At 37.5% G+C, this 25,706-nt stretch overlaps 1 protein-coding gene across 2 annotated transcripts; it reads left to right on the top strand.

The window, feature by feature from the left end:
- The first annotated feature begins 441 nt into the window (after positions 1 to 441).
- Positions 442 to 25,115, top strand: LOC117414743 (NHL repeat-containing protein 2). 2 transcript variants are annotated; one of them, XM_034024521.3, is made up of 11 exons: positions 442 to 781; positions 1,245 to 1,397; positions 7,855 to 8,310; positions 9,246 to 9,367; positions 9,641 to 9,770; positions 17,038 to 17,131; positions 17,320 to 17,551; positions 18,814 to 18,936; positions 19,274 to 19,483; positions 19,738 to 19,954; positions 23,211 to 25,115. In XM_034024521.3, exons 1-11 carry the CDS (start codon positions 616 to 618, stop codon positions 23,465 to 23,467), a joined length of 2,160 nt encoding a protein of 719 aa, XP_033880412.3. In that variant the 5' UTR covers positions 442 to 615; the 3' UTR covers positions 23,468 to 25,115. The 2 variants fall into 2 exon arrangements, with proteins under 2 accessions (XP_033880412.3, XP_033880413.3); XM_034024522.3 differs by having other exon boundaries at positions 738 to 762.
- Positions 25,116 to 25,706: the final 591 nt, after the last annotated feature.

The raw sequence follows: 25,706 nt of genomic DNA, 5'->3' as shown, positions 1-25,706 counted from the left end.
GGGAATGAATTGCCACGGGTTACATAACTTTCACTGCTCCACTAAAAAAATGAATAAAACGCCCTTTGATTTAGCATTTTGCCTTGTTCACTGCTGTTTGTTCTGTGTATCAAGTTACGTAAGCGAAATACAATCTAAATGTATTTTTTTAACACATGAGGTACAGATAAACCACTCCCTACTGAACTTACCGCCAATAATAAGTAACACAGTTCTCACGTTCATTTAAGCATATTCCATTAAACTCAATTTGTTTTATTTATTTAAATTAAGTATGGGAGTTCTTAATTTGTATATTTTAAATATTGATATGACATTAATAGGAGAAACGTCCCATACATACCCTAATTCTTACTACAGTACTACCAAGCAAAGGAGAATGGAATCTGCAACTGTGAATAGAAAACAGTGCAGTAAATCCGAAAACCGAAATAAATAAAAAAGCGATTCAACCGGTCTATTCGACAGCAGTATTAATATAATAATAATTATTAGCACATTGAATTATTTATTTACCCTCTAATATGTAAACAATTGTGTTAGTTTAGTGGCTAGTATTGAATGTGCAAATGACTGCCACGTTAATTTACCTAAACGCTGTGTGTTGTTGTGAACATGGCGGCTGGGTGCAGCCTTTCCTCTCTCTTATCAGTTCAGACTCAGCTGGATCACTCCCTGCAGGACGCTGTCTCCACCGAACAAAAAGAGAAACTCGTACACGAGTACCTGAAAAAGCTTGACGGCAGGGGACAGGACTTGAAGGTACCTGAATTTGAAGACGGTAAGTTACCGAGGACATGGTAAAAGCATAGCCACCACAGACAGAGCACAGGGAACCTGTTGAAGGAAGAGCGAACTAATTTGCTGGTAACGCCTGCGTTAGGTAACATCTTCTCATATTCATGTGGAGAACTCTTACCAAAATAGAGACATGTATTTCTAACCTTTTCGAAGCAAGACTGCTGCAGTGCAGTTGAGTTCCGCAAAAAAATACGTTTAGATTGGTCGGCGAGATAGTGTAGTACATTAGAGCGGCCCAGTATTGGCAACGACAGATATACACCTGTATACCTAAACAAACGTGGAAATAAAATTAGTTATTCACAAGTCTTCTGTAACAGAACGGGGGGGGGGGGGGGGGGGGGTAACTGAAAAGTTGCCCCTTGTGATTTTGAGGATGTGCAGTAATGTTCTTGTAGGGTTCCAGTGTGCTATCCTTTATGCCAATGTTCTTGTTGTTGCAGGATTAGAATGGTTGAACACCAAGAGCCCGCTGTCGCTGTCAAAACACCTTTCCGGCAAAGTGGTTGTGTTGGATTTTTTCACCTATTGCTGCATCAATTGTATGCATCTGCTTCCTGACCTTCATGAACTGGAACATGAGCATTCTGATAAAGGTATCCGGGCTCCCAGGTTTTTATTCCATAGCTACATCATGACTTATTAGTAGTGAACAGGCATAGCTGCCTTTTTAATTGGTTTAATAATAGCTACAGTACATTTTAGCTTCCACTGATGCAAAGAAGGTTATGTGCTGAACCAGACTGATGAAGTAGTTTAAAATATATTGTATACATGGTAACATTTTGTTGTTTTAGAACAGGGGTTCTCAAACTGTGTGGTGTGCCTCCCTCGGTGTTAGTGTATTTCTGTCTCAGTATTCAGTTTGTCCCTTGGATATGCTGCATTTCGATCCATGGAACGCACCAGATTGCCACTGGCCTACCCTCTCCATTTCCAGAATCTAGAAAAGTATAGTATGATGACATCATAATTCTGGAAAAGAATGCTCCGTTCTGGGAGCCAAGTCGTCGTAAACATGACCTTTTCTGTTTTAATTCTACAGGTAATACAAATGAAAAACCGAAAGAAGACTATTGTACATACAGTATAAAGCACAAGTTACATTGCTGATTTGAGTACACTTATGATACGAGCAGTACTGAGGGCTAGTGCTTGCTTTAGCTTTATCAAATGCAGTTATTATTATTATTTATTTCTTAGCAGACGCCCTTACCCAGGGCGAATTACAGTTGTATACAAAAAATACAAGAATTACAGTACAATTAAGAGCAAGATACAAAATACAATGACTTCAGTCCTAATAAGAGCAAATAAAAAACACAGTACGATTTGATATCGGGGCAGTTCAAGAGCAGATAACAGTTAATAGTTACATCAGGATTAGATACACGTGCAGGTGAAATAAAGAATACTACAGATTGGGTTAAGTGCAGGATTAAATACAGTAAAATAGGGAGCAGGTAAGTGCAGGTTAAAGTGCATTAAAGGCAGAGTGCTATATTGTCCAGAAGGGAAGAGTTGAGTTTTACAGGAGTTGTCTGAAGAGGTGAGTCTTGAGGAGGCGCCGGAAGGTGGTCAGGGACTGGGCAGTCCTGACATCCATAGGAAGGTCGTTCCATCTCTGCGGGGCGAGGGTGGAGAAGGAGCGGGCTCTGGAGGCAGGGAAGTGTAAAGGAGGTACAGCCAGTCTTCTAGTGCAGGCAGAGCAGAGAGATCGGGTGGGGGTGTAGGGAGAGATGAGGGTCTGGAGGTAGCTGGGTGCAGTCTGGTCAAGGCATCGGTAGGCGAGTACAAGAGTCTTGAACTGGATGTGTGCGGTGAACGGGAGCCAGTGGAGTGAGCAGAGCAGTGGATGCACTACTGGGATTTTTAACTTTAAGTTAGTTAAGAAATAAACTTGTTTTAAATCACAAGCAAATTTAGTGGTAGGGTAACAAAAATATAGACAATAATGTGAAGGGTAAACATGCAAGAACTCAGAATATGCTGAACTATTGACCTATATGACCCTTTTACCTCTGGGTGATACAGTTGCTCAGTTGCTTAATTTAACCCAGCATGCTAATAGAAAATGTTCCAGCTGTCATTTACTATCTTTAGTTTAAATGGGATCATCTGTGAAATGACATTCCAGCTAACCTCTTTTATCTGATACTTCTCTAATGCTTATCTTTGGCCGTTCTGTTTTTACATTCCAAGTGGTGTGCAGCTGCCTGTTTTAAATTCCGTTAGATATGCATTTACTATTATCAGTGAACCAAAAATGGCTCAGCAGTAGTCACTGACTTTATATGAGGTGAACCGCATAAGAAAAAATAGTTTAGATGAGTGCCCGCTCTTTCATAACTACTGTGTTGAGCAATTGCTGTTTGATTCACTTGAGAATTTCAACAACAGTGTCCTAACAGGGGAACCTAAGCCAGGCACGTAGTGGAAAACAAAAGAACTAGACAGTAATTAGACAAGTTAAGATGTTAACGTCTGTATGCAAGTCACACTTCAGTCTTTTATTGTCTCTGCAGAACTGTGTCCAATTGTCATGGAACGTGGTGTTAATATTATTTCGCATAAGTTATTGAGAGTATCCGATTCTAAGGATAAATGGGGGTTTCAGTCTACTTGTACATCCATCTGTATCACAGTTATTTTTTTGGATGTACAGTATATATGGAAAATTGCTCATCAAATTACGATGAAACGTTTATTTGATATTTCTTATTCTATACTATTCTGTGCATACTGTTCACATATACAGTATCATGGTCCTCATCTTATTGATAGCTTTAGTTTTTAATTTACAGCTGGGGCTGTTGTTAAGCATGCTTGTTAAACCCTGAATAGATTTTGAGGAGCCAAAGAATTACATTGCTGATTTGAGCAGTGTGTTGTTTTAACTATGTATTGTAGTTAAGAGACCATAGATAGGGAAGCCATGTGGAGTCCAGCATGCCCAGGTGATCTAGCTGTATGTTAACCACAGTCCATAAAATATACTGGTGCAACTGCAAGACGTGCCAGTGCCTGAAAAACAATTCTACTCTGCAGGATATTTTGTCCATCCATAGCATCTTAATGTTGTTGTTGGTTTGTTTGGTTTTTCATACTGGGTATGGCTTTTCACAAGACATTGAGTAATTGGTCTAACAGCCATCTGGATTATAATACATTTATTACTTTTGCAGTTTCCCTCAAAGGACTCCGAACCTCATAAAATAATACAAACCCTGGGGGACTAAAATACAGAAAAGTCTTAGAAGAACAGTTGACATTTCATATAAACCAGAGAAATAGGACTGAAAACTGAATCTATAATAAAATTAAATTAATCAAATCACAAGACCAGTCTGCAGTGTTGTGGGGCTCGTATTAAAAAGGAGATCAATCACCGAAAAAATATTACCGTTCATTTTATACACCACCACAGTTTAATTTTTTACTTTTAATTAAATTCTGAATTCAGTTTTTCTAGTGCCTTGTCCAGTCACTCTACATATTAACAATTATATTAATACCTGCATGATACCATCTCTTTTAGGGATGAAACTTTTTTTTTCATGGGTGAGACCAAATAACTACATAATTAATGTTGTGTCATGCGTGGACATAAATGCGCTCATTAGCAAATTTATGATCAGTCACATTGAGCAGCCTATTCATAGGGCTGTATTTACTGAGGTTGCATTCATCAGTGGCTTCCGACAGTTTTTATAGTTTATCTGAAGTAGATTTAGGGTGACATGAACTCTGTGTGTTTGCAAAATTTCAGTGAAAGGTAAATGGGCTTAGTTTTGGAAAACAGCAGGGCTTTCTGTGTAAAACAAGCTCCTTTGTGTTCAAGCACTGCAGTACCCACACCAAGAAAAAAAGAATCTAACGAGAACAGTCAGAATTCTTTTGCATATATTATATGTGACGCACAGTACAAGAGGAATACGAATAAACTAAATTCAAAGTAGTCGACGGCCTATATCTATCTTGCATTTCAAATAAAATCTGTTTTGCTTCACAAGTGCAAGATTGATTCAAAGAGGAGTAATTCAACTGAGTTACCGGACCTTAGAAGTAAAATAAACACGCACAGTTTTTAAGACATGATGTCATCTTCGAGCACTGAGGCTGTTTTCCATATCAGAATAAATTGAATACTTTCTAAAGTTTTTGCTCATCTTCATCTACATCTTTAGCCTCGCTTGCATTACTTTATCTATTTCAACTGTTTGTGGAAATGCCTGGAGATACAGTAACTCACAGAATGTCTCAATGTGAGGTTATTGTGACCTGTGACCTGAAGGCTCATTAATGCACTGTTTTGGTTTTGACTAAATTAAAAGGAATGTATAGCCTAAACAATTAAATCTTTAGTCAGAGAGGTCTTTTGCTACTAAACAATGATTCACCTGGTTTGAAATAATTTGAGGTCTTTCCTCTCACAAACTTTTCTCCAGTGGAATAAAACTTAAATGGCCTTAGTGTTCAAGTAGATGGATGCAGCACATATTTTGCCAGTACTTGAGTACAACATAAGTGCTTTTCCAAGGGGGAATGCCACCCAGGGCTCTGTGAATTACTGTTCTACACTTTCATACAGCATTACTCTTCTGTAGCACTGTTAACGTTTTCAGGCCTCGGGAGGAAATATGAAAGAAATAGAACAGAAAACACACAAGTTTCAGAACCGTGTGCTGGCCATGTATCTGACAGTAAAATGCAGTTAAAATGCTTCAAAGCGAACTTGGATTCAGACACCCTACTCGCCATATCTCACTGAAACTATTAAAGTCTTTAGCTTGGTACAATTTTCATAAATTGTTTTTAAAAATCAGCACTATACAATTACAGGTGGTTAGTAAAGAATGTCCATTACTGAAGTCATTAATGGTGCCGTTGGTACATGTGCATGCATTAATCATAGTGCTGCACGCAGGTATGGGCCAGGTTGAAGAACGTTATAACATCTTGATGGGGGACTGCTTGAATGAAAGCCAGTCGCTTTACGTGATGGCTTACATGTACTGTGTCTCGATGTATTCCAGTTGTTTCCTGTACTTATTTGCTTGGCTGGCCGGTGTGATTAAGTAATACTATTTTATGCTGCTAAAGCTGCTTTACAAATTAAGCTAGATGTTGACTAGTACAATATCTGTGGGGCTGTCAAAAATGTCTTCAGCTTTATGCCTGTTAACCACTGTGGATCAATTTAAACCTTGTTTTAAGTACAATATGTATCCCATTGTAGTTGGATATTGTCTGTTGATGAAGGTTTCCTTAACTGAATATTTTAAATTAGATTTGCAGCACATTTTTCAGTTTTAATTATGGAACCTGTTATGGAATGTTAGTTGTGCTATATGTACCGTATATCCATAATAATATCTTCCACCACACAATCATAGAATTGAATTAATGTGTAGAAACTTTAGAACCCAGGAGACGAGGCTGGCTGTATAAAGTCTCAGCCTGGACTTGTTGGGTGACTGGCCAGTAGAGGTTGCTAAACTCAGTGAGGTTAGCAAACCCAAACTGATTTTCCTCCTGACCTGCGGGACTACAGAGGCCAATGCAGAGCTCCCTTTGGGCCTCCAGTGAAGAACGGCAACTTGGAGCGAACAAGATTTGAATCACGCTTGTATGGCTCGCCCTATACACCAGAGTTGATTTGCTTTAACTAGACGAGTTACCATATGACTCCATCTACACTAGGACAGTTCAGGCTTTTCAACCAGCACCCGAATACATTCTGGCAAGTGTAGGCCTGCTGTGAAAGGTACAGGTAAAAACCTACCAGAATGCACTGGGGTGCAAGTTGAAAAGCCTGGACTGTCCCAGTGTACATGGTACATATGGTAACAGATTACATGTGTATATATGGTAACAAGAGTTTCTTTAAATTTGGTGTAAGTAACGCAGCACTGGTCTGAGTCGGGTTGCTATGGTTCAGTTCCCTGCCCTTGAAAATACTGCATTTATTCTCTAGACAATATAGGAGAGTCGACCTTGAAGGAAACCTTTCACCAGGAGGAGGATAAAAGAATATTGTGTACATTTGTGTGGCGGGGTGCCCCAGCCCTTTGCGTATTATTGTGTTTTATGTTGTATGTGGCGTGTGAATGTTGAGTATATGTAATGATTGATTAGCAATGGAGTCTCGAGCTGCATAAAAGAGGCAGTGTTTCACTCACTCGGGGTTGGGTGTTCAGTGAGTGGAGAGCGAGAGAGGAGAGAAATAAATAAAATATAAACATAAAGAATTGCTGCGCGTGCTAGTTTAAACTAGCACGATACGTGTTTGTGTTTTGTTTGGCCATTGTGCTGTTTTGTTTTGTGCATCTGTTTTATTTGTTCATTTATAAACCGGCACGACAGGGCATGCCCTTCATTTCACTCGCAGTGCTGTGTGTTTCTTCCGGGTCTGACGTCACCGCTCAGGCCAGCTTGCCACAATTTGTTTCATTCCATGTTTTTTTTTTTTTTTTTTTTTTTAATAAATATCTGATGCAAGTTGACAGCAAATAAACCTTGTAATGAACAATGATAAATTAAGCCTGAACATCACAGCGTAATTGTAAAGATATCATCACTCAAAATCCAATAAATCTAGAATAGCAATTAGACTTCTGATTTTAAAGCTGTTTGACAGACTCAATTTGAATATATTAGTTTCCAAAACTTAAAAGCTTATGAGCCATGTTAACTTAGGTTTTTTGCACTGATTTTTAAATACATTTAAATGTACACTTTATAATTAAACATAAAAAGAGAATGCTTTTCTTTTCATAGGAACATTTGTTCTAGTCTAAAGCAAAAGCTTTTAAATCTGGCTGATAAAAGAAAAGAATGTATTAACTCTAAGCTATGGGCGCCTGTTTTAAGCAGTCAGTTACTCATTTGGTTACGGATGCCATATACAGACCATACAAACTGCATTTACTGTTTGAGAAACAGCCTTAACATTATAGCATTCATAATGTAATAGAGTAGTGGGCATTGGTTATGTTGTACAGAACTTTCCTGATAATTAAGTTATTTTACTTTTAACTTTTTTTTCTTTAGATGGACTGGTTGTTGTTGGTGTTCATTCTGCTAAATTCCCGAATGAGAAGGTCTTGGAGAACATTAAAAGCGCCGTCCTTCGTTACAACATTACTCACCCAGTGGTCAATGATGCTGATGCTAAGCTTTGGCAGGAGCTTGAAGTGTCCTGCTGGCCAACACTGGTCATCTTGGGACCACGAGGGAACATGCTCTTCTCTCTGGTTGGAGAGGGGAACAAAGAGAAGTTATTTTTATTTACTGCAGCTGCCTTAAAGTTCTACACAGGGAAAGGTGAAGTGAAAAATAACAGCATAGGAATCAAGCTGTACAGGGATGCTCTCCCTCCCTCCATACTGTCATTTCCCAGTAAAGTAACAACTGACAGCTCTGGAAATAGACTGGTCATCGCAGACACTGGGCATCACAGGATTCTGCTTGTCAGAAAAAATGGACAACTGCTTCACTCTATTGGAGGTAAGACTGCACTCATTATCTGTTCTTAAATTTGAGAGAAATTCATAAAGTTATCTTGCAGTTCGTATTTACTTTATTTAGCTGCTTTTCAAGCGCATCGTTAAAAAAAAAAGATAAGAATATTATGGAAGACACTTTACATGGAGTCTCAGTAGATTCACTTTCAACTCTTTCACTGTTTTTTGACTGACATCATTGCAGTATGGGGTAGGCAAATCTAGTCGGGTTATTACAGTATTTCATGTTAGGCTTCCATATTTCCACATTGTAGAAACATTCTTAAAGTACAGAACTGCTTGATAAGGTGGCAGAGGCCCAGAGAATGTGCTGCAATGCTTGAACTTATCACAATAAATGGATGACTTGTGCCATTAAAAACTGGATTTGTTAGTGCCCTACAGAGTCTAATGGGAGAGGTTAAATTGGTTGTTGAAATCAGCAGTCCATTTTTGACACGTAAGACTGTTTCAGTTCTGTATTTATTTTATTTTGTAGAATGCATTGAAATTAAAACCAGTTAAGGCTCTGTATTCAGTAGATTCCTGTAAAAGAAACAGGCAGTTCCCCCTATTAGGCACTGCTTTTAACCTTCAGGTGGGAACTGAGTGCACTTTCTCCTTTACACACTTACCTTTCTTTACAGCTGTGGTCAGTCCTTGTGTGGCAAGAGCAAGCATATGGCGTAATAATAACCTAGCTTGCCAGGTTTAAAACCAGACCTGCAAAGACGTGAGATGTTTTTACATGTTGAGAATACTTGGACCAAAAAGTAGAGTAATTCCTCCATCTAGTGTATTGAAACAGAGTTCCTGCATGCATACTGTATGTTATGTTTCCCTGGTTATGAGCTGACCCGATTTTATGTTAAAAACATAATAATAATGACATTGTTTCTGTCTCACAGGTGTTCTAACTATTTCCTTTTATATCTAAAGGACCTAAAAGTGGATGGAAAGATGGAAGCTTTGCTGAGTCAGCTTTCCACTCCCCTCAAGGAGTTGCAATGAAGAACGACACCATCTATGTTGCGGATACAGAGAACCACCTGATACGAAAGGTACAGTGCAGTCTTCTCTGTGAAACTGCAGGCACAGGCACACACAAGCTGGGTTTGCATGTTTCTTTTTGTTGTGTGTTTTATTTTTCATTTTTTTTTACACTCCTAAGTGAAGACTGAGTCACTTAATAGTTAATCTGTATTGTAGATTTTATATTTTATTATGATATTTTGAAACCTAAGAGATGTATAGTTATTTTTGTTGTTGTTGTTGTAAACACACTTCTTGCTGAAAATAGTTGAAGAATGCTTACAGCTGTGTTGGATACACAGATTGATCTGTTGGAGGAAAAGGTCAGCACTATAGCTGGCATTGGAAGCCAAGGCACAGACAAAGAAGGTGGAGCAACGGGGCTGAAGCAGCAAATCAGCTCTCCATGGGACCTCGCTCTGGGCACTGCAGGTATTGTTCTGTCCTGGATCATGGAACTTGGACTCCTTGCATATCGCTTTGATCCACTCCAGGTAGCCACGCCTAAATGCTTCTGAATAATATATAACCTTACAGTGAAGACCTGGACAGGGTTAAACTGCTATGCAGTGGAAGTCTTCTTTCCATCCCTGGTGTATTTGTGTTAATGGCATGTAATCACGTATTCTACCTCATAAACCAGATTACATTCAGTACATGTTTTATATATATATTATATATATATATATATATATATATATATACACATACACTACTGGTCAAAAGTTTTAGAACACCTCCATTTTTCCAGTTTATATTGAAATTTACGCAGTTTAATGTCTCAATGTACTCTGAAATTAAAACATAGAACAAATAAACAATTGGAGATAAAAAAGAAATCATGGAATCGTTTTGTTTAACAAAATTTAATCTAAATTTTTGACTCATCAAAGTAGCCACCTTTTGCAGATATAACAGCCGAACACACTCGTGGCATTCTTTCTACAATGGAAATCAAATATTGTTCGGAAAGTTCTTCCCAACACTGTTGCAGAAGTTCCCACAAATGTGTTGCACTTGTAGGTTGCTTTGCTTTCACCCTTCTGTCCAGTTCATCCCAAACCAGCTCGATGGGGTTTAAGTCTGGAGACTGTGCTGGCCATTCTGTGATTTGAAGCCTACCGTCTTGTTCTTTTCTTCTAAGGTAGTTCTGACATAGCCTGGAGGTATGTTTTGGGTCATTATCTTGCTGTAGGATGAACCCCTGACCAACTAGGCGTATACCAGTGGGTATTGCATGGCGCTGCAAAAAGCTGTGGTAGCAGTTTTGGTTCAGGGTGCCACTTACTCTGTGCAAGTTGCCGACTCTGGATCCAGCAAAAGAGCCCCAGACCATCACGCTTCCTCCTCCATGTTTGACAGTTGGTGTCACACACCGAGGAACCATCCTTTTGCCTACTCGACGGCGTACAAAAACCCTGTGTGATGAACCGAAGATTTCAAATTTTGATTCATCGGTCCATAAGACCTTCTTCCAGTCTTCAGTAGTCCACTGGCGGTGCTTCATGGCCCAGGCAAGCCTCTTTTTCTTATTTTGCCATCTTAGCAATGGCTTTCTTACTGCCACTCAACCTGTCAAACCTGCAGCTCGAAGTCTTCTCTTCACAGTTGAAACTGAGACTTGCTTACTTCGACCAGTGTTAAGCTGTGCTTGAAGCTGTTGTCCTGTGAGCCGCCTATCACGCAAGCTGTTGACTCTCAGAAACTTGTCTTCTGATTCTGTTGTGGCTTTGGGTCTGCCAGACCTCTTCCTGTCAGAGTTTCCTCCAGTTTCCAAGTGCCTTTTGATGGTGTAGGAAACTGTACTCACTGGCTTTCTTTGCAATTTCTCTAAAGGAAAGACCTACACTTTTAAGGGTTATAATGGTCTGTCTGTCTTCCTTTGTTAATTGCCTTTTTCTCGCCATTATGAGAGCAATATACTACTTCCTGCAGTACAATACTGTCCAAATAATGCTTAAGAGGGTGTAGTAACACAGTCTGTTCCAACACTGCTTTTATACAGACAGAGGGTTTATAAGTAATCAACAAAAGTTGGGACACCTGTAGGAATTGTTAGCATCAACTTTCAAGGCTTAATTTACTTCCATTGCTGCAGAACAGCTGTAAGTTGTTAACCTATTACTTGTTCCCTGAAAAAGGCCTTTTTGTATAACTCTGAAATGTACATTATTTTTCAGTTTTTGGTAACCTAAACTTTTTTTTTTAACCTCTGGCAGTTTACCGCTTACCTTTGTACCATTTCAGGTTATTCACTGGACTTGAACTGCTTAAATTTCAATAAAAACTGGAAAAATGGGGGTGTTCTAAAACTTTTGACCGGTAGTGTGTGTGTGTGTGTGTATATATATATATATATATATATATATAATATACTTCTGTATGTTTCTGCATGGAGTGTAATTATAGCCACTTGAGAGGAATGACCATACTTTATCTCACAATGAGGATGGATATCTTTGGTTATGGGATATACTGTATAGCACTGTCTTTCAGTGGAGGTGCCCGTACATTTACATGCACTGAGTTTATTCCTCCTTTGCAGAATAAAACTTGCAGAATAAGCCCATGCAGCAACAACATGTTTTGTGACTATTCTTGCAAAGCTGAAGTTTGCAAAGTAGGTACCATTTGGATGTGCTAGGTGATAGTTTTCTATACACTGTATAGATCGCTGCATAAATCCCAGACATGAACACAAGAGCGCATTCATAGTGATTTTAGAACTTAAATAAATGTAACGTTTAAAAGGAATTGGGACACATCTGGCCTCAATATGTGCTTGCACAATGGGGTTACTGTGTTCTTTTTTTACCCTTATCATCCCTTTCAAGTGTTACAATATGGAGAGGGAGATGTTCAATTTCAATTTCACATGGTGTGGTGGCTACTATATATAGGAAGAATGTTATAATCTGTGCTGTAATCTGTTACTTTCTTTTGTGAACTAGAAACAGATTTATCTACACAACCCAGTTTGGTTTTCCATAGTCAATCAGATTACAAGTTAGCAACCTTCAGGCACTGAGGGAGGTCTTACAGATGGGAATGCTGTGTGTGTTTTTATTTATTATTATTATTATTATTATTATTATTATTATTATTATTATTATTATTATTATTATTATTATTGTTGTTTTTTACTAGGTCACTCAGTAGTTTAATAAAGATAATCTTCAGTACAAGGTGTTCCAAAATGCACTGATACATTTGCTGCTTTCTTTCTACTGTGACACTTTAAAAAGGACTGTTGAAAGAAATGTCATGTGCATTAACAATCTTTACATGACATAACTTTCTTTTATGGATAACAAACATTCTTGATGTTTAAACTTCACTTTTGGTGGTGGTTGCAAGGATTTTGCTGTCAATTAATGATGATATTTGCAGGTGCATTTAGAGTTTCCTGGCTCAAACTTTGCATTCAGCACCAAGTAACTTCAGAGAAAGACTCTAGGATAACTAATTAACAATTTATATAGCTGGTTTCATTATTAGCACTCATCTTGGACTACCTAATATTATCTTTGAAAAAGGTAGTCCAAAGTAGTGGAACTGTAATCAGGGTTTGTGAAACTAGCCATTAGGATCTGCTTGGGCATAGATACATATATTAGTATATTTGATTTGTTGTATGGCTCTATTTTATGTGGAGTTATCTTTTCTGGACCCGTTCACAGGTATGCAGTGTTGAAAGAGTTAAACGGGTTCACATTTCAACGTCTCAAAAAGCAGATGGCATACGCAGGCTTGTTTTATTTTATTATTATTTATTTATTTTTGTTTTGGTTGAATGAGCTAAAATTGCCAGCATGATATTACAGAAATAAGGAGCTTTACTAGGCAGATTTCTTATTAATAAACGTTGGTACATTTTATGACTTATTTATTTGGCTCTCTTAATCACATGCAGAATACCTTCCATTCCTTTATCTCATTCCTTCTGTCTAATCTTCTGTGAAAGAGGATAAAACCTCAAGGGGTTCCTTCAACTACTGATAACTGCATCTTAATACTCCACACCCCCACACACAGTTTTGTAAAATCCTATACTGTATTTCTTTTCCCCATTTTAATCTTTTCAATGTATAACTTCTAAAGAATACATACGTAGAAAACAAAATGAGTGTAAAACCAACCCTTTCTTAAAGTTCTGTGACTAGGGCACATCGTTCTAATAGTTGAATTGCACTTATAGATGTTATGCCGAACAAGTTGATGACAGATTAATATCTGCAGGCCTGCATTACAGATCACTTTTATTTGTACATTACCATAGGGTGTCATGGTGACCGGTGAAAACTAATTTATCATCGTGAGCTTCTATCTACTTTCCTAAAATATCTGATGTAAATGTACTGAACCCATCAAAAGTCTTAATAGAAGTGTTACTTTTATATTACTTTGTGTCTACTTACTCCAGACATGTTTTAATTGAATGTATGGCTTCAGGCAGAATTTCGTTGCAGCTGAATCTCTTCAGTACGACAAAACCCCTTTTATGCAAGACAATTATTTATAACTTGCAGTTTTAAAAACAAAATGTGTTGGGAAGGGCTGTGTGCAGGGAAGAGAAGACACATTAACACCACCAAAACCAGTGACTGCCAACATGTGTTCTTAGCCATGAACATCCTTTTTAGACGTCTGGCTGGTTTCACTGGTGCCGATCAGCACTAATCTTGGACTACCTTACCTAAGGTAACATTAGATTGTCCAGGATTAGCTCAAATCAGGGTCTGTGAAACCAAACTAAATGTATTTGCTTAAATGTTCATGCTAATCCAGTATAATAAGTTATATTTAGACTTATTTTAACACATTTCAAAAGAGACAATGTATGCAAGTGGTCAAGTCTAGTAAGCTATAATGGGGACAGTACTTTACCTGGCACCAAAGAACTGTTAATGCTAAAGAATTTAGAGCATACAAATACTTCCTCCTACTCTAGCAGTATTTTGTAAAATGCAAGTGAAGTGCAATGTTGATTTTTCATCTGCAGTAAAGTGCATTCAGGCCTTTTTGTATAAACACATTTTGCAGTAATTATCTGCCACTGTACGAGAGGTAAAGGCTTTTTCTGCAGCAGGGATACATTTGTTTTCTGCAAGCTTCAAGCAAGTGCATTTACAGCATCAGGAAAAACACTTTCTATGCAAACTGGAAAATAATACATGTTGGGTAAATGTAAATTATGCAGTATGTTTTTAAAATAATAATTTAGTAGTAGTATTTAAATAAATTAACTATAAAGAAGAAAGCTGTAGTTTCCAAAAACGTTAGGCGATTTGAAGAATATCAGAATATGACAAACATCTGAAAAAGCTTAACCAGGGTCAACATCCAGCATCTAAAGAATGACCAGAATACAATAGCTGCTATTTAGTTTGGTGATTTTGAAAAATGATCTTTTCTTGACTAAGGTGTCGCAGAAACCTAGTCTTAAGGGCTGCTCTGAAAATGATCAATTATTAAAACCGGAGTTGTATTTATTGGGATTATGCAACCCCTAATTAATTAATAAATCCATCAGATTTAAAAGTCCATGATATGCTGAAACCATTAAGAGATAAACAAAAAAAAAATGGCGGGGTTACTTTCCAGTTTCCGAATATCTTATAACCTTTTTTCCTGCTGCTTTTGAATAATTAAAGATAAAGCTAGAGATCAAATTCCATAAAAAAAGTAAAATCATATATTTTAATCATTGAACAAATGTGCCATTTTGAGGACCCTTAAAGTGTATGTTAAATAACATACCAAGTTACTTTAATCCACTCCTTAGATTCTGGGATCGAACGATTCAGGGGTCTCTACTTTTAATCAACACTGAGTTGCTTATTTTTCTTGGCATTGAACAAAACATAAGTGTGTTTTTCCTGCCATAGAAGAGGATTGTTCCTCTGCATTTCTTTCATTTGGGTTGTGTTTTTGAATTGAATTGCATTCTTTTGTGATTTAGGCTGAACAATCTTTACTGAATATGGTTATGGACCAGCATCTGTTGCAATCTATTCTGAGCTTTTGCTATTTCTCAGATCAGCTGAGATATTAATACTAATTGGACTAGGTTGCAAAGGAGTTGTTTTTTTCTTTCTTTCTTTGAACCACGGCTGTTTGATAGTTGCAGTGATTGTGTTTAAGAGCTATCGTGCAGATCTCTTCAAGCTTGGTTTGTTTACCATTAGGGCAAGTCTATTTTTTTTTTTCAGTTGCATTAAACATTGTTTCTCCACAGCTTGTACAGTATGTAGCACTTTTGAAATGATCATTTAAAAAACATTTACCACTGAGTTACACAGAAAAAAAAATTAACTCTCAAATTTCCAAAATATTATCAGCTATCTCGTTGCCGGTGGAGCCTACAGTATGCAGTTCTGACTGCATGTTTTATTAAGATAGAACTACAGGGGGCAGTCATTGGTACAAACAATCAACTGGAAACTAAATCTGGTATTAACTACCAGGACACCTGCAGTTATATTCAGATTAAAAGGGTTAAAGTTTTTAAAGATGAGATGCCAATACAAATATCGGGTCAAGTGTTAATAGCTTCAGAGGAGATCAGCATTTTGACTTCAAATTGTTCTCAATGAGAACTGATGTTTATAAAGTACATTCTTTTACTAGTATTGTACAGTAGCTTTTTCTAAATGAACAGATGAGCCTTTAGTAAGTGAGAGAACTCCATAAACGTATACAGGCAGTTTACAATTCCTATGAAAACTGACACAATCGCAGAACCTTCATTAAATGAAAATACTCCTGGGGCTGTGTTTCTTGCACAGTAGAAAAAAAAAATATCATTTTGGTTTTTCTCTTTCTGGAAAAATATTCAAGTGAAGTGAATGACGCCCTCAAATGAATAACTTTGGGAGGTTAATTTCAGAGCTAGCAACACCAAGTTGCTTGTCACATGTATTTCACATTAGGTAAACATCCATGGCTACATTTCATGTTCATTTAAACATGTTCCATTTTAATGTATTTATTTTACCACCAAAAAAAATCTGTTTTAAATCTCAAAACTAGTTTCCTCACAAGGGTGAGTGGATGCAATTAAATTAACCGTGCCTTGCAAAGAGACAACACCAACAACATGTGTAATTGTCTTTAGATCTGTAGGTGAAATACAGCATTCTAGTGGAGTTGCGTGTTCAGTGTGAATAGGGGACTGATTTAGAGAACACACAGAAAGCTGCTTTAAAATGTTGTGCCACCTCTATTTTAAACCAGACTGGTTGGAGTAGGTTAACTGTATCTTTTTATTTTTGTCCCCACAAATGAAAAATATGACCTTCCTTTAACTTTGTATGTTCAAAGCAAAGATAAATTATCTTTTGAACGCTTTACGTTGTTGTTTTTGAAAGGCTAGTATGCAAGCGATTCATATTTTATACAAAAGGTTGAACCTAGGACAGCCCATTTGTATATGTAATACATGGGGTGCATGTTACATTAAAACGATGACAGTATGAATATTCTTTTCTTTCTTTTATGGATTCATACCGAAGGAAGAAGACTTTACTATAAAGCATACGAGGAACAAAAAATATGTTTATTACAATGCAGTGAAGATCTTGAGCATCCTTAGCATCTGGTTTTAGAAAGTATTAAATCTAAATTGCTAGTGTGCAATACAGACAGCCTCATGGTGCCCTGGCCCTTTCTGACATGCTGTTAATATATTAAATTGCAGGCAGTAATGAGGACAATGTTCTGTGGATTGCAATGGCTGGTACTCATCAGATCTGGGCTCTGTTCCTTGAGGATGGAAGCCTTCCAAAAGGATGGTGAGAAGAGAAGCTCTTGCAAATATGATTAAAATATGATTAAAATATGAGTCATACAGTTAACCCGACCTTCAGTAGGTTATTCATTTCTCGCATTCACTAAAATGATATATAAACTTTTTTTCTACAAGTAATAGGAACAACAAAAGAAACACATTTGTATTCTGTTAAATTGATTTGCTTTCCAGTGTGGTAAAGAAAGGGACCTGCATTCGGTTTGCAGGCAGTGGGAATGAAGAAAATCGAAACAATTCCTACCCTCATAAAGCAGGCTTTGCTCAGCCCTCCGGCCTGTCTGTAGCCCAAGAAGAGCCCTGGAGCTGTGTCTTCATCGCGGACACTGAGAGCAGCACTGTACGGACAATGTCTCTGAAGGAGGGAGCAGTGAAGCATCTTGTAGGGGGAGAGAGAGATCCACTGGTAATATGAACTCAATTCTGTTAATACTGAGAATGAATGGGATTTGACAATCATTAGACTTGCTGAAACGTTCTATGACTGTGTTTCTTTCAGTGCTACTGGACAATGCGAAGGTGGCTCTTGGTTTATCTACTGATTTTTTTTTTTTTTTTTTTTTTTTTTTTTTTTGAGAACAAAGCATCCCCAGAGGCATAAAGCAAGGGGAATTGAATTTCTAATGTAATGGTTTGTAAATCAAAAAAACAAACAAATTATGAATAGAGTATCTCGGCGGTTTGTATATGATTAAACAATGCGTACTTATTTACTTATAATCACTGCTTGTTTCTTCACATATCCATTTTACTTCATGCTTACAAACCATTCTGTCAGCGATGCCATTCCCCTCACAGTGCGCCCGCAGGGATGCTTTGTTTTTGTTCACAAACGCCCCATTCCTAGTTTGTTCTGAACGTTTTTAAAAGATAACAGTTCTATAAAAACCTTTTGGCTTTTACCAGAGATGGCTGGTAACCAGCTTTCCATGATTAAAATTGCTGTGCAGGGTCATAGTCTGGGCAACAGAGTTCTATCATGATGTGCATGTTTTGTTACACAACTGCTTACACCTGTATGTGACCAACGAAATGATCCAATGGTATTCATTTAATCCAAGTTTATGAATGCTATGTCTTGCATCTAATCAGCTGCAATGAGTATCCAAATTGTGCAGCTATTCAATGATCTAGGGTTTCTGTATTGGGGCTTTTGTTTAACACAGTAGAAGAACCATCTACTTCATGCAATTACATTTTTGTAGACAACATCAACTACAAGGCTGCTTTTATAACTTAGCCACTTCCTCATTCTACCACTTTTAAATGACTTTCCCACAGAATAGCTGTGCTTCAAAGTAATCAGGTTTGTAGGTAGTAGGACTGAACTCGTTCTTATTGAATAATCAAATTATAAAAATAATGATTAAATAGAAAAGCTACATAGATATTGCATTGCTCTGCAACAGTGACTACATGGTGGTATTAATAAGGTGAAGCAATACAACGTTTATGTCTGAGTAGGATTTTAGTATGATGGTTTCTCTTCAAAATCTTCACTGTGAGGATACGTGGACTGCTGTGCCAAGGTAATTCATTATTATCAGAGCCGTAAACTGACAGAATTCTCTTAGGACTTTGCTCCAGCATTTTAAACAGTTCATTAAAACATTAAAAAAAAAAAAGGTCAGATTTAGACACCAATATTTTTTTTCCTCTCTTTTTCAGAATTTGTTTGCATTTGGCGATGTGGATGGAGCAGGGATAAATGCAAAGCTACAGCACCCACTGGGTGTAGCTTGGAACAAGCAGAAAGGTTTGCTTTATGTAGCAGACTCCTACAACCACAAGGTGAGAAATAAATCTGTGCGGTAGTAAACATTTCTCAATCCTATTATATTTCCGAATCATTTTATAAACCGTATACATTAGATACACCTTGCAAGTGATGCATTTCCATGTATTGTATACCATTCTTGCAGTGAGTATATACTGTACCTATCTTTTAAATAAAATCGATATAAATAACTGTTTTCTAAAAGCACTGCATTTGTGCAGAGCAAAGTACTACTGCTGTTCCTGCTCTCTGTATAATAACAACACAAAAAATAAATAAATCTCATGACCATGTAACTGTATTGGTGATCTGCTTTGCTAATGTGTGTTACTCTTCTGTTTTCCTTCATAGATTAAAGTTGTAGAACCTAAAACAAAACAGTGTGCCACGATAGCAGGCACTGGAGAAGCCAGCAATGCACTGGGGCCTGCCTTCACTCGGGCTGCCTTCAATGAGCCGGGTGGGCTTGCTGTTGGAGAGAATGGGAGGGTGCTGTACGTAGCAGACAGCAACAACCATCACATTAAAGTTCTGGATTTAGAGACCCAAACAGTGTCTGTGGTAAGGGAAACTTCTTTCATAAAGAAAGGCATTACAGTAACTTGCATTGCATGCAGAACAGGAAGAAATGTGAGAAGAAAAAAAAAACACAAAACAATAAAGGTCTTTAAAGAAAGCGCAGTCATTTCAGTTTGAAGCAGCGATCACAAACATAACACGTAGTTTAACCAGGGTTAACAATGATGGCAACAAATGACCTCAGTTACTTACATTTTGTCTTTTGGATTTGTGTTTATTTTTTGTTTGTTTTGCAGCTTCCTGTTACCATTGAAGATGCATTCGTTGAATTAGACAGTTCATTTCCAGCTCAAAGAAAGCTGCCCAAGCTGCCTAAGTCCTCTCCCCAGGTTCCGATGTCTCCTTTAACAGTGTCCTCAGGGCAGATTCTTCAGCTTGAGCTTGCCGTGACACTCCCAGGAGGGACACAACTGACGGAAGGGGCACCAAGTTACTGGGCTCTCGCAGCAGAAGGTACAGTAACCAAGCCTTCGTCATCACTCTCTCTGTGAAGCCCAGTGTTCTTGTATACTTATTGCTGTGTGCTGGCGGGTTTTCTTTATTATCTACTCTAATAAAGAATATCAAAGTGTGCCAGTTAGAAAATATTGAAGCAGAGAGAATGTACTGTATTTCAGCCTAAAATAAGCGGATGTCTTATCTTTAGCAAATAGCAATAATAGCCAGTTGTTTGATTGACAAGTAACCATAAATTAAAGGATACCTGGGGCTCCCGAGTGGCGCATCCAGTAAAAGCACTCGCTAGAGTGCAGGATGCGCTCTATAGCCTGGACGTCGCAAGTTCAAGTCCAGGCTATTCCACAGCCGACCGTGGACGGGAGCTTCCAGGGGGCGGCGCTCAATTGGCCAAGCGTCGCCCGGGGGGAGGGAGGGTTAGGTCGGCCAGGGTGTCTTCGGCTCACCGCGCACCAGCAACCCCTGTAGTCTGGCCAGGCGCCTGCGGGCTTGCCTGTAAGCTGCCCAGAGCTGCGTTGTCCTCCGACGCTGCAACTCTGAGGCGGCTGCACGGTGAGTTCGCAGTGTGTAAAGAAGCGGGCGGCTGACGGCACACGCTTCGGAGGACAGCGTGTGTTCATCTTCGCCCCTCCCGAGTCAGCGCAGGGGTGGTAACGGTGAGCTGAGCCTAAAAAATAATTGGGCATTTCAAATTGGGGAGAAAATAATAAAAAATATAAAATAATAAAAATATCCCCCATAATTACTATTTTTTAAGAAAGCAGTTATTTTATTTACACAGTGGTAGGTGTATACTGATCTTTAACTATATATTAATGTAGTGGATTTAAACTTTGTATTTATTGACGAGCAACACAATCCATCAGTATGGAAGTTTTGACATTAATTATTGAACAGGAGTACATTTCTGAAGTTATGACATAGCGTATACATAGGTACCCAGTATAAATTATATATTGGATCAAACAAAACAATGCAGAGTGTATTTTTTGCAATTCTAAAACATATCCAAGCAGGTAGTATACAACAAGGTAATTACTTCACCGAATCCCATCATATTAGCCCTGAGGTTGTTTCACCAATTCAGTGCAATAGTGTAACAATTGTGACCACATAGACAGATATTTGTCATGTCGATTTTGTAGTTTGGCTTTAATTTTCTCCATATCAGCTAATTCCCCACAAAGTCCCAGCCACATGGCTGTTGAGGGCACCCGGTCAGCATTTTGTTATGCATTTTCTTTCTGCAGCCAAGAGGTAACCAATCAGTTTATTAGTGTTTAAGGTTAAAGTATTAGGAGGGGCAAGTCCAAGCAGCACATATAAGGGGTCCAGAGGAATAGTGATTTGAGTAATGTTCTGTATTGTTTGCTGGATTTGAATCCAGAATGGCTGTATCTTTGAGCAGTCCCCAAATATGAGACATTGTGCCTACTTGTCCACACATGGAGGGTATTTTTTTTTTTTATTAAGTTATAAAAACGATTAATTAATTTTAAATGAAACTCTCTAGTTCTATTACAGGTAGTGGCTGAGTGGGCTATTTTCCACACATTCTCCCATACCTCCTCTGATATTGGTTTCTGCAGATCAGTCACCCAGTCTATCCTGATGTTGTTATCTGTATTTGCAGGTTGCATTTTAAGAAAGATGTAATACAGATTAGAAGTGATACCTCTGTCTTTTGTTGTTCGATAAAGTGATTCAATTAGCTCATCAATAGGAGTAATAGGCTCTTGTATTTTCTGTATCAACCCATTCTTAGTTATAAAATATCTGATCTGCAAATAGCCAGAAGAGTTAACTTTAACAATGTTTAATTCTACAGATTCCTCCATCTTCTCATTCCTTAAATCCCCGAGTCTGGGAGAAAGTTTGAACTGTGATATAGGTGAATGTCTAGAGAAATTTCCACAAAATGTATACTGATGCCCCACTCCTTGCCAGGTTCTAAGTGCATGCATTATAACAGGGTTATCTTTAATCCTGTCTTTTGATTGGGGGTTATTTATAAATGGGAAGTAATTTAATGGTATTGGCCGACAATTTTTTTTCAATTTCTAACTATAACGAGTCCTTCCTTAGGTTGTCTAATCCAGGCAGCCGTATAATAGAGCTGCGCAGCTTAGTTACAGAGTTTTAAAGTTAGGGAGACCAAGCTCTCCAGATGTTTTTGGTAGCTGTAATTTTTTGTAACTTATATATGCTTTTTTATTTGGATATATTTTGATCAAGCAGAGTTAGGGCTTTGACTGGAATTTTAACTGGAAGCATTAAGAATAGATGTAAGACATGGAACGATGTTCATTTTGACTGGAGGTATGCGACCTGCTAATGAAAGAGGCAGTGGCATCCATAGTTCTATGTCTTCACAAATTTTACCTAATGTTGTAGGAAAGTTAGCCGCATGTAATTTATCATAATTTGGAGTTTATAGCAACACCTAGATGGCGAATATTTGAGGAAGTCCATCGACAGGGATAGTTTTCTCTAATGCCATTAAGTATTGGCCCAAAAGCCATCATAGCTACTGTTTTGTTCATATTTATTCGGTATCCAGACATCGCACCGTATTCTTCATTGTTTTGAGAAGATCTTACTGCCTCTGCCAGGGGTTCTATACTAAGGGCAAATAAGAGGAGAAAGTGGATACGCGTGCCTCTTTGGAGTGGAAAGGAGCGAGAAATGTTATTATTGGTGCGCACAGAATCTCTCGCTTGAGTATATGATTTGTATCCATTTTATAAATTGGTCACCAAACCCAAATTTGTGAAGTGTAATTATTAAAAAGTTCCGAAGTTGTCTTTTAATACATTTTGAGGGCTCATCTGTTTGTCTGGAAAGGGAATTCCCCTGTTAGTAGCATTTATGGTTTCTTGCTTTACCAGCTACAGCACATTATCAGAGACAGAGTGCTTGCTGTACAGCTTTCTTTAGCCACTGGGGAACTTGAATACACACATTAGGTTGAAAGAGTAAAATTTGAGGCAGTAATAAACAGCACAGCATGGGTGGTCTTGTAAATCAAATGTGGAATATCAGTCTAGCACTTGCACAAATGTACCTGGAGGACATCAGTCTTTGTATTTTATGACTGGGACTTTGTAATATTCAAATTCAATTCCACTGTAGTAATTCTACCCTAAATATCACTGTAGATAAAACTATTATATACCTTGCATTTAGCAGCAAAGATTAATAATAATGTTAAGCCACTTTTTAAATGCATTCTTTTCTCTCTCTGTTCCTTCAGGCAGTGAATGGTTTCTTCAAGGACAGTGTGTGTACGGTGACATTGTGGACCTTTCGAGGCCGCTAGTAATATCTGTAACTGTCCCAGCAAGCGCACAAACACCAGACGCTGTGCTTTCTGTCGATGTGTGCCTCTATTTCTGCAGCAAGGACGACAGTGCTTGCATGATGAAGGCGGTCTCCTTCATGCAGCCTATGCAAATAGCTAAAACTAACCAAGTTAGTACTGCCAAGGTGCTGCTCAAACATCACTTTTAATACTGTTTCTGCTCTGGACAGGGTCTTTGAGGTGCTTTATACCATTTTTAACCAAGGTGCTAGTCAGTTGCATGACAGCCAAAAGTACAAGGTCATGATGGTCCACACAGCACAGACTGCTCAAAGCCATTAGTCTTAATTATGGGGCTGTGTTTTGCATTACAGTTTTCACTGCTGCTGTTTGTCATTTGTCATCCCTTTCTGGTTTCATTAAAACCACTGTCATTTTCATGCTCATCATGGTGAGGGAGAGAATGTTTAAAACACGCTGGCTTTAGAATTTCAGTGTGTTGTTTATTTCTTTTATTTAAAAGCAGCAGCAGAACCAAAACACAGACGAGAGATCGGGACACTACGGGCATCATTCACAAATTTATACTCCTGAATTAAATTAGATATTTCATAATAAAATTAAGTTTGATATGCAATTAACTTTGATAGTGTTGTTAAATAAGCCAAACATGGTTTCATTAATATGACCATAAAAACACTGGCAATAAATAGCCTTTAAATAGCTGTAAAAGCTTTGTGAAAGCCCCTGTAGCTCTGCACTCATGCATAAGAGTGTGTCGTCTAAAGGGGATGCAGAATAGATGAGCTGCTTGCTATTATTACTTTGAAATTATTCATATATAACAAGTTAAATTATATATATATATATATATATATATATATATATATATATATATATATATATATATATATATATATATATAATATATTGTTTTGGTTTTTTTTTTTAAGTTTCATGACCCTGTCCAGATTTAAAAAAAAAAAAAAAAAAAAGTGCCTATACCAGCAATTTTATTCATTTACATGACAGCTTCCAGTGTCATTTTCTTTTAAAGTATTAGCTTAAAAAAAATAACTGCATATACCAAAATGTAAGGATTGGAATTGTTTATTAAATGTACTGAAGATGATGGTGTAAAAGGCTAATAGAATTGCTATTGCATGCATTGAAGCTGCACATTAGATGTGTGAGATTTGACCATGATGTTAAGAATGAGCACAAAGCTGTTTCTGAAAGCCAGAGTTTGACTGTTAATCCTACACATGCAGATTTCTAATTTTTTTTTATAAGTATTTATGCAGTTAATAAAGCATTATTCTTGTAAGCCATTTCACAAAAAAAAAACACAACATTTTAGTTGTGAAAAGTCAAGAACCACAGTGAAAGACTACAGGCTGTATTTTCAAAGTGTTTACTCTAGTCTTTAAAGAGGTAAAACACCTGATCAATTTTCAAATCTACAATCCAACAAGTTTGTTCTATATTTCACATCCTCTTAAGCACTCTCAATGTGTTTTGTTTTTCATTTTGTAATATTAACATGATCCCTCCCCCTTAAAGAAACTGAGAGTTAATGAATTAAAGAATGTAGGAAACACTTTGAAAATATGGCCCAACATGCAGTGAAATGGCATGAATTACCGCATGTCATAATGATTGTAATTGACATTGGGCATTCTGTTTACATGCTGTAGGGGAACACATTGCTCTAACTCTATATAGCATGGACATAAATCATCTGGCTTACAATGTGCGCACTACCAACTAGCATTGTTTTAATGATAGCTAAAAAAAAAAAAATCACAATTACTGTATTCACCATAATGTAGTTAAGCAGATGGGAACGTTATGTATTATGGATCAGTTGCATTTGACACTTAAACAATCTCAAATATATAAAAATGCTTTCTAAAAAAAAAAATGTTCTGTTTTTGTTGGAGAGGTTTGGGTATTAGTGAAAGGTTCAGGGGGGAAAGTTAAACAGTACATATTTTAACATGGTATTGTGGCTCTTTTGGGCACCAAATCAACAAGTCAGTATTATTGTTATGCTTTGTTATGTTTTAAGCTTTTAAATGAATGGAAAAATGCTAGAGATATTGGGAAAACGTTTCTAACAGCAAATGCTATGCATCAGTGATTAGGCCAACTTGTTTTCTTGTCATACAGAACATTTGGCAGATTTAAAACTACCAATTACATTGCGGGTTGCATATTTCCATTTAATGATTTCTTTTAAAGTAGACTTTCCTCCCATTTTAATTATACATACAACTAGAATTAGGTTGTTACAAAATGCTTTACTTCTTTGGCGCATTTCACTGTGATTTTATGTTTTATATAAAAAGGAAGTAAGAAAAGGTCCAAGACTTAATAGAAAATAGAAATCCATTCCAACAATTTCTTGTATGTTACTAACAGTCTGCTTTCATAGGCCCTTTTCAT

The sequence above is a fragment of the Acipenser ruthenus genome, chromosome 7, assembly GCF_902713425.1.
Source record: "Acipenser ruthenus chromosome 7, fAciRut3.2 maternal haplotype, whole genome shotgun sequence".
NCBI lineage: Eukaryota > Metazoa > Chordata > Actinopteri > Acipenseriformes > Acipenseridae > Acipenser > Acipenser ruthenus.
Note: the sequence above shows the minus strand (reverse complement) of the source record. Positions and strands in the feature narration are given on the sequence as shown.

What these genes read in the sequence shown, in the direction of transcription:
- LOC117414743 (XM_034024521.3), top strand. Translation starts at nt 616, where the DNA reads ATGGCGGCTGGGTGCAGCCTTTCCTCTCTCTTATCAGTTCAGACTCAG. An exon ending in ACTGCTTCACTCTATTGGAG is followed by an intron (nt 8,311 to 9,245) that starts GTAAGACTGCAC and finishes TTATATCTAAAG; the next exon opens with GACCTAAAAGTGGATGGAAA. An exon ending in AGACCCAAACAGTGTCTGTG is followed by an intron (nt 19,484 to 19,737) that starts GTAAGGGAAACT and finishes TTTGTTTTGCAG; the next exon opens with CTTCCTGTTACCATTGAAGA.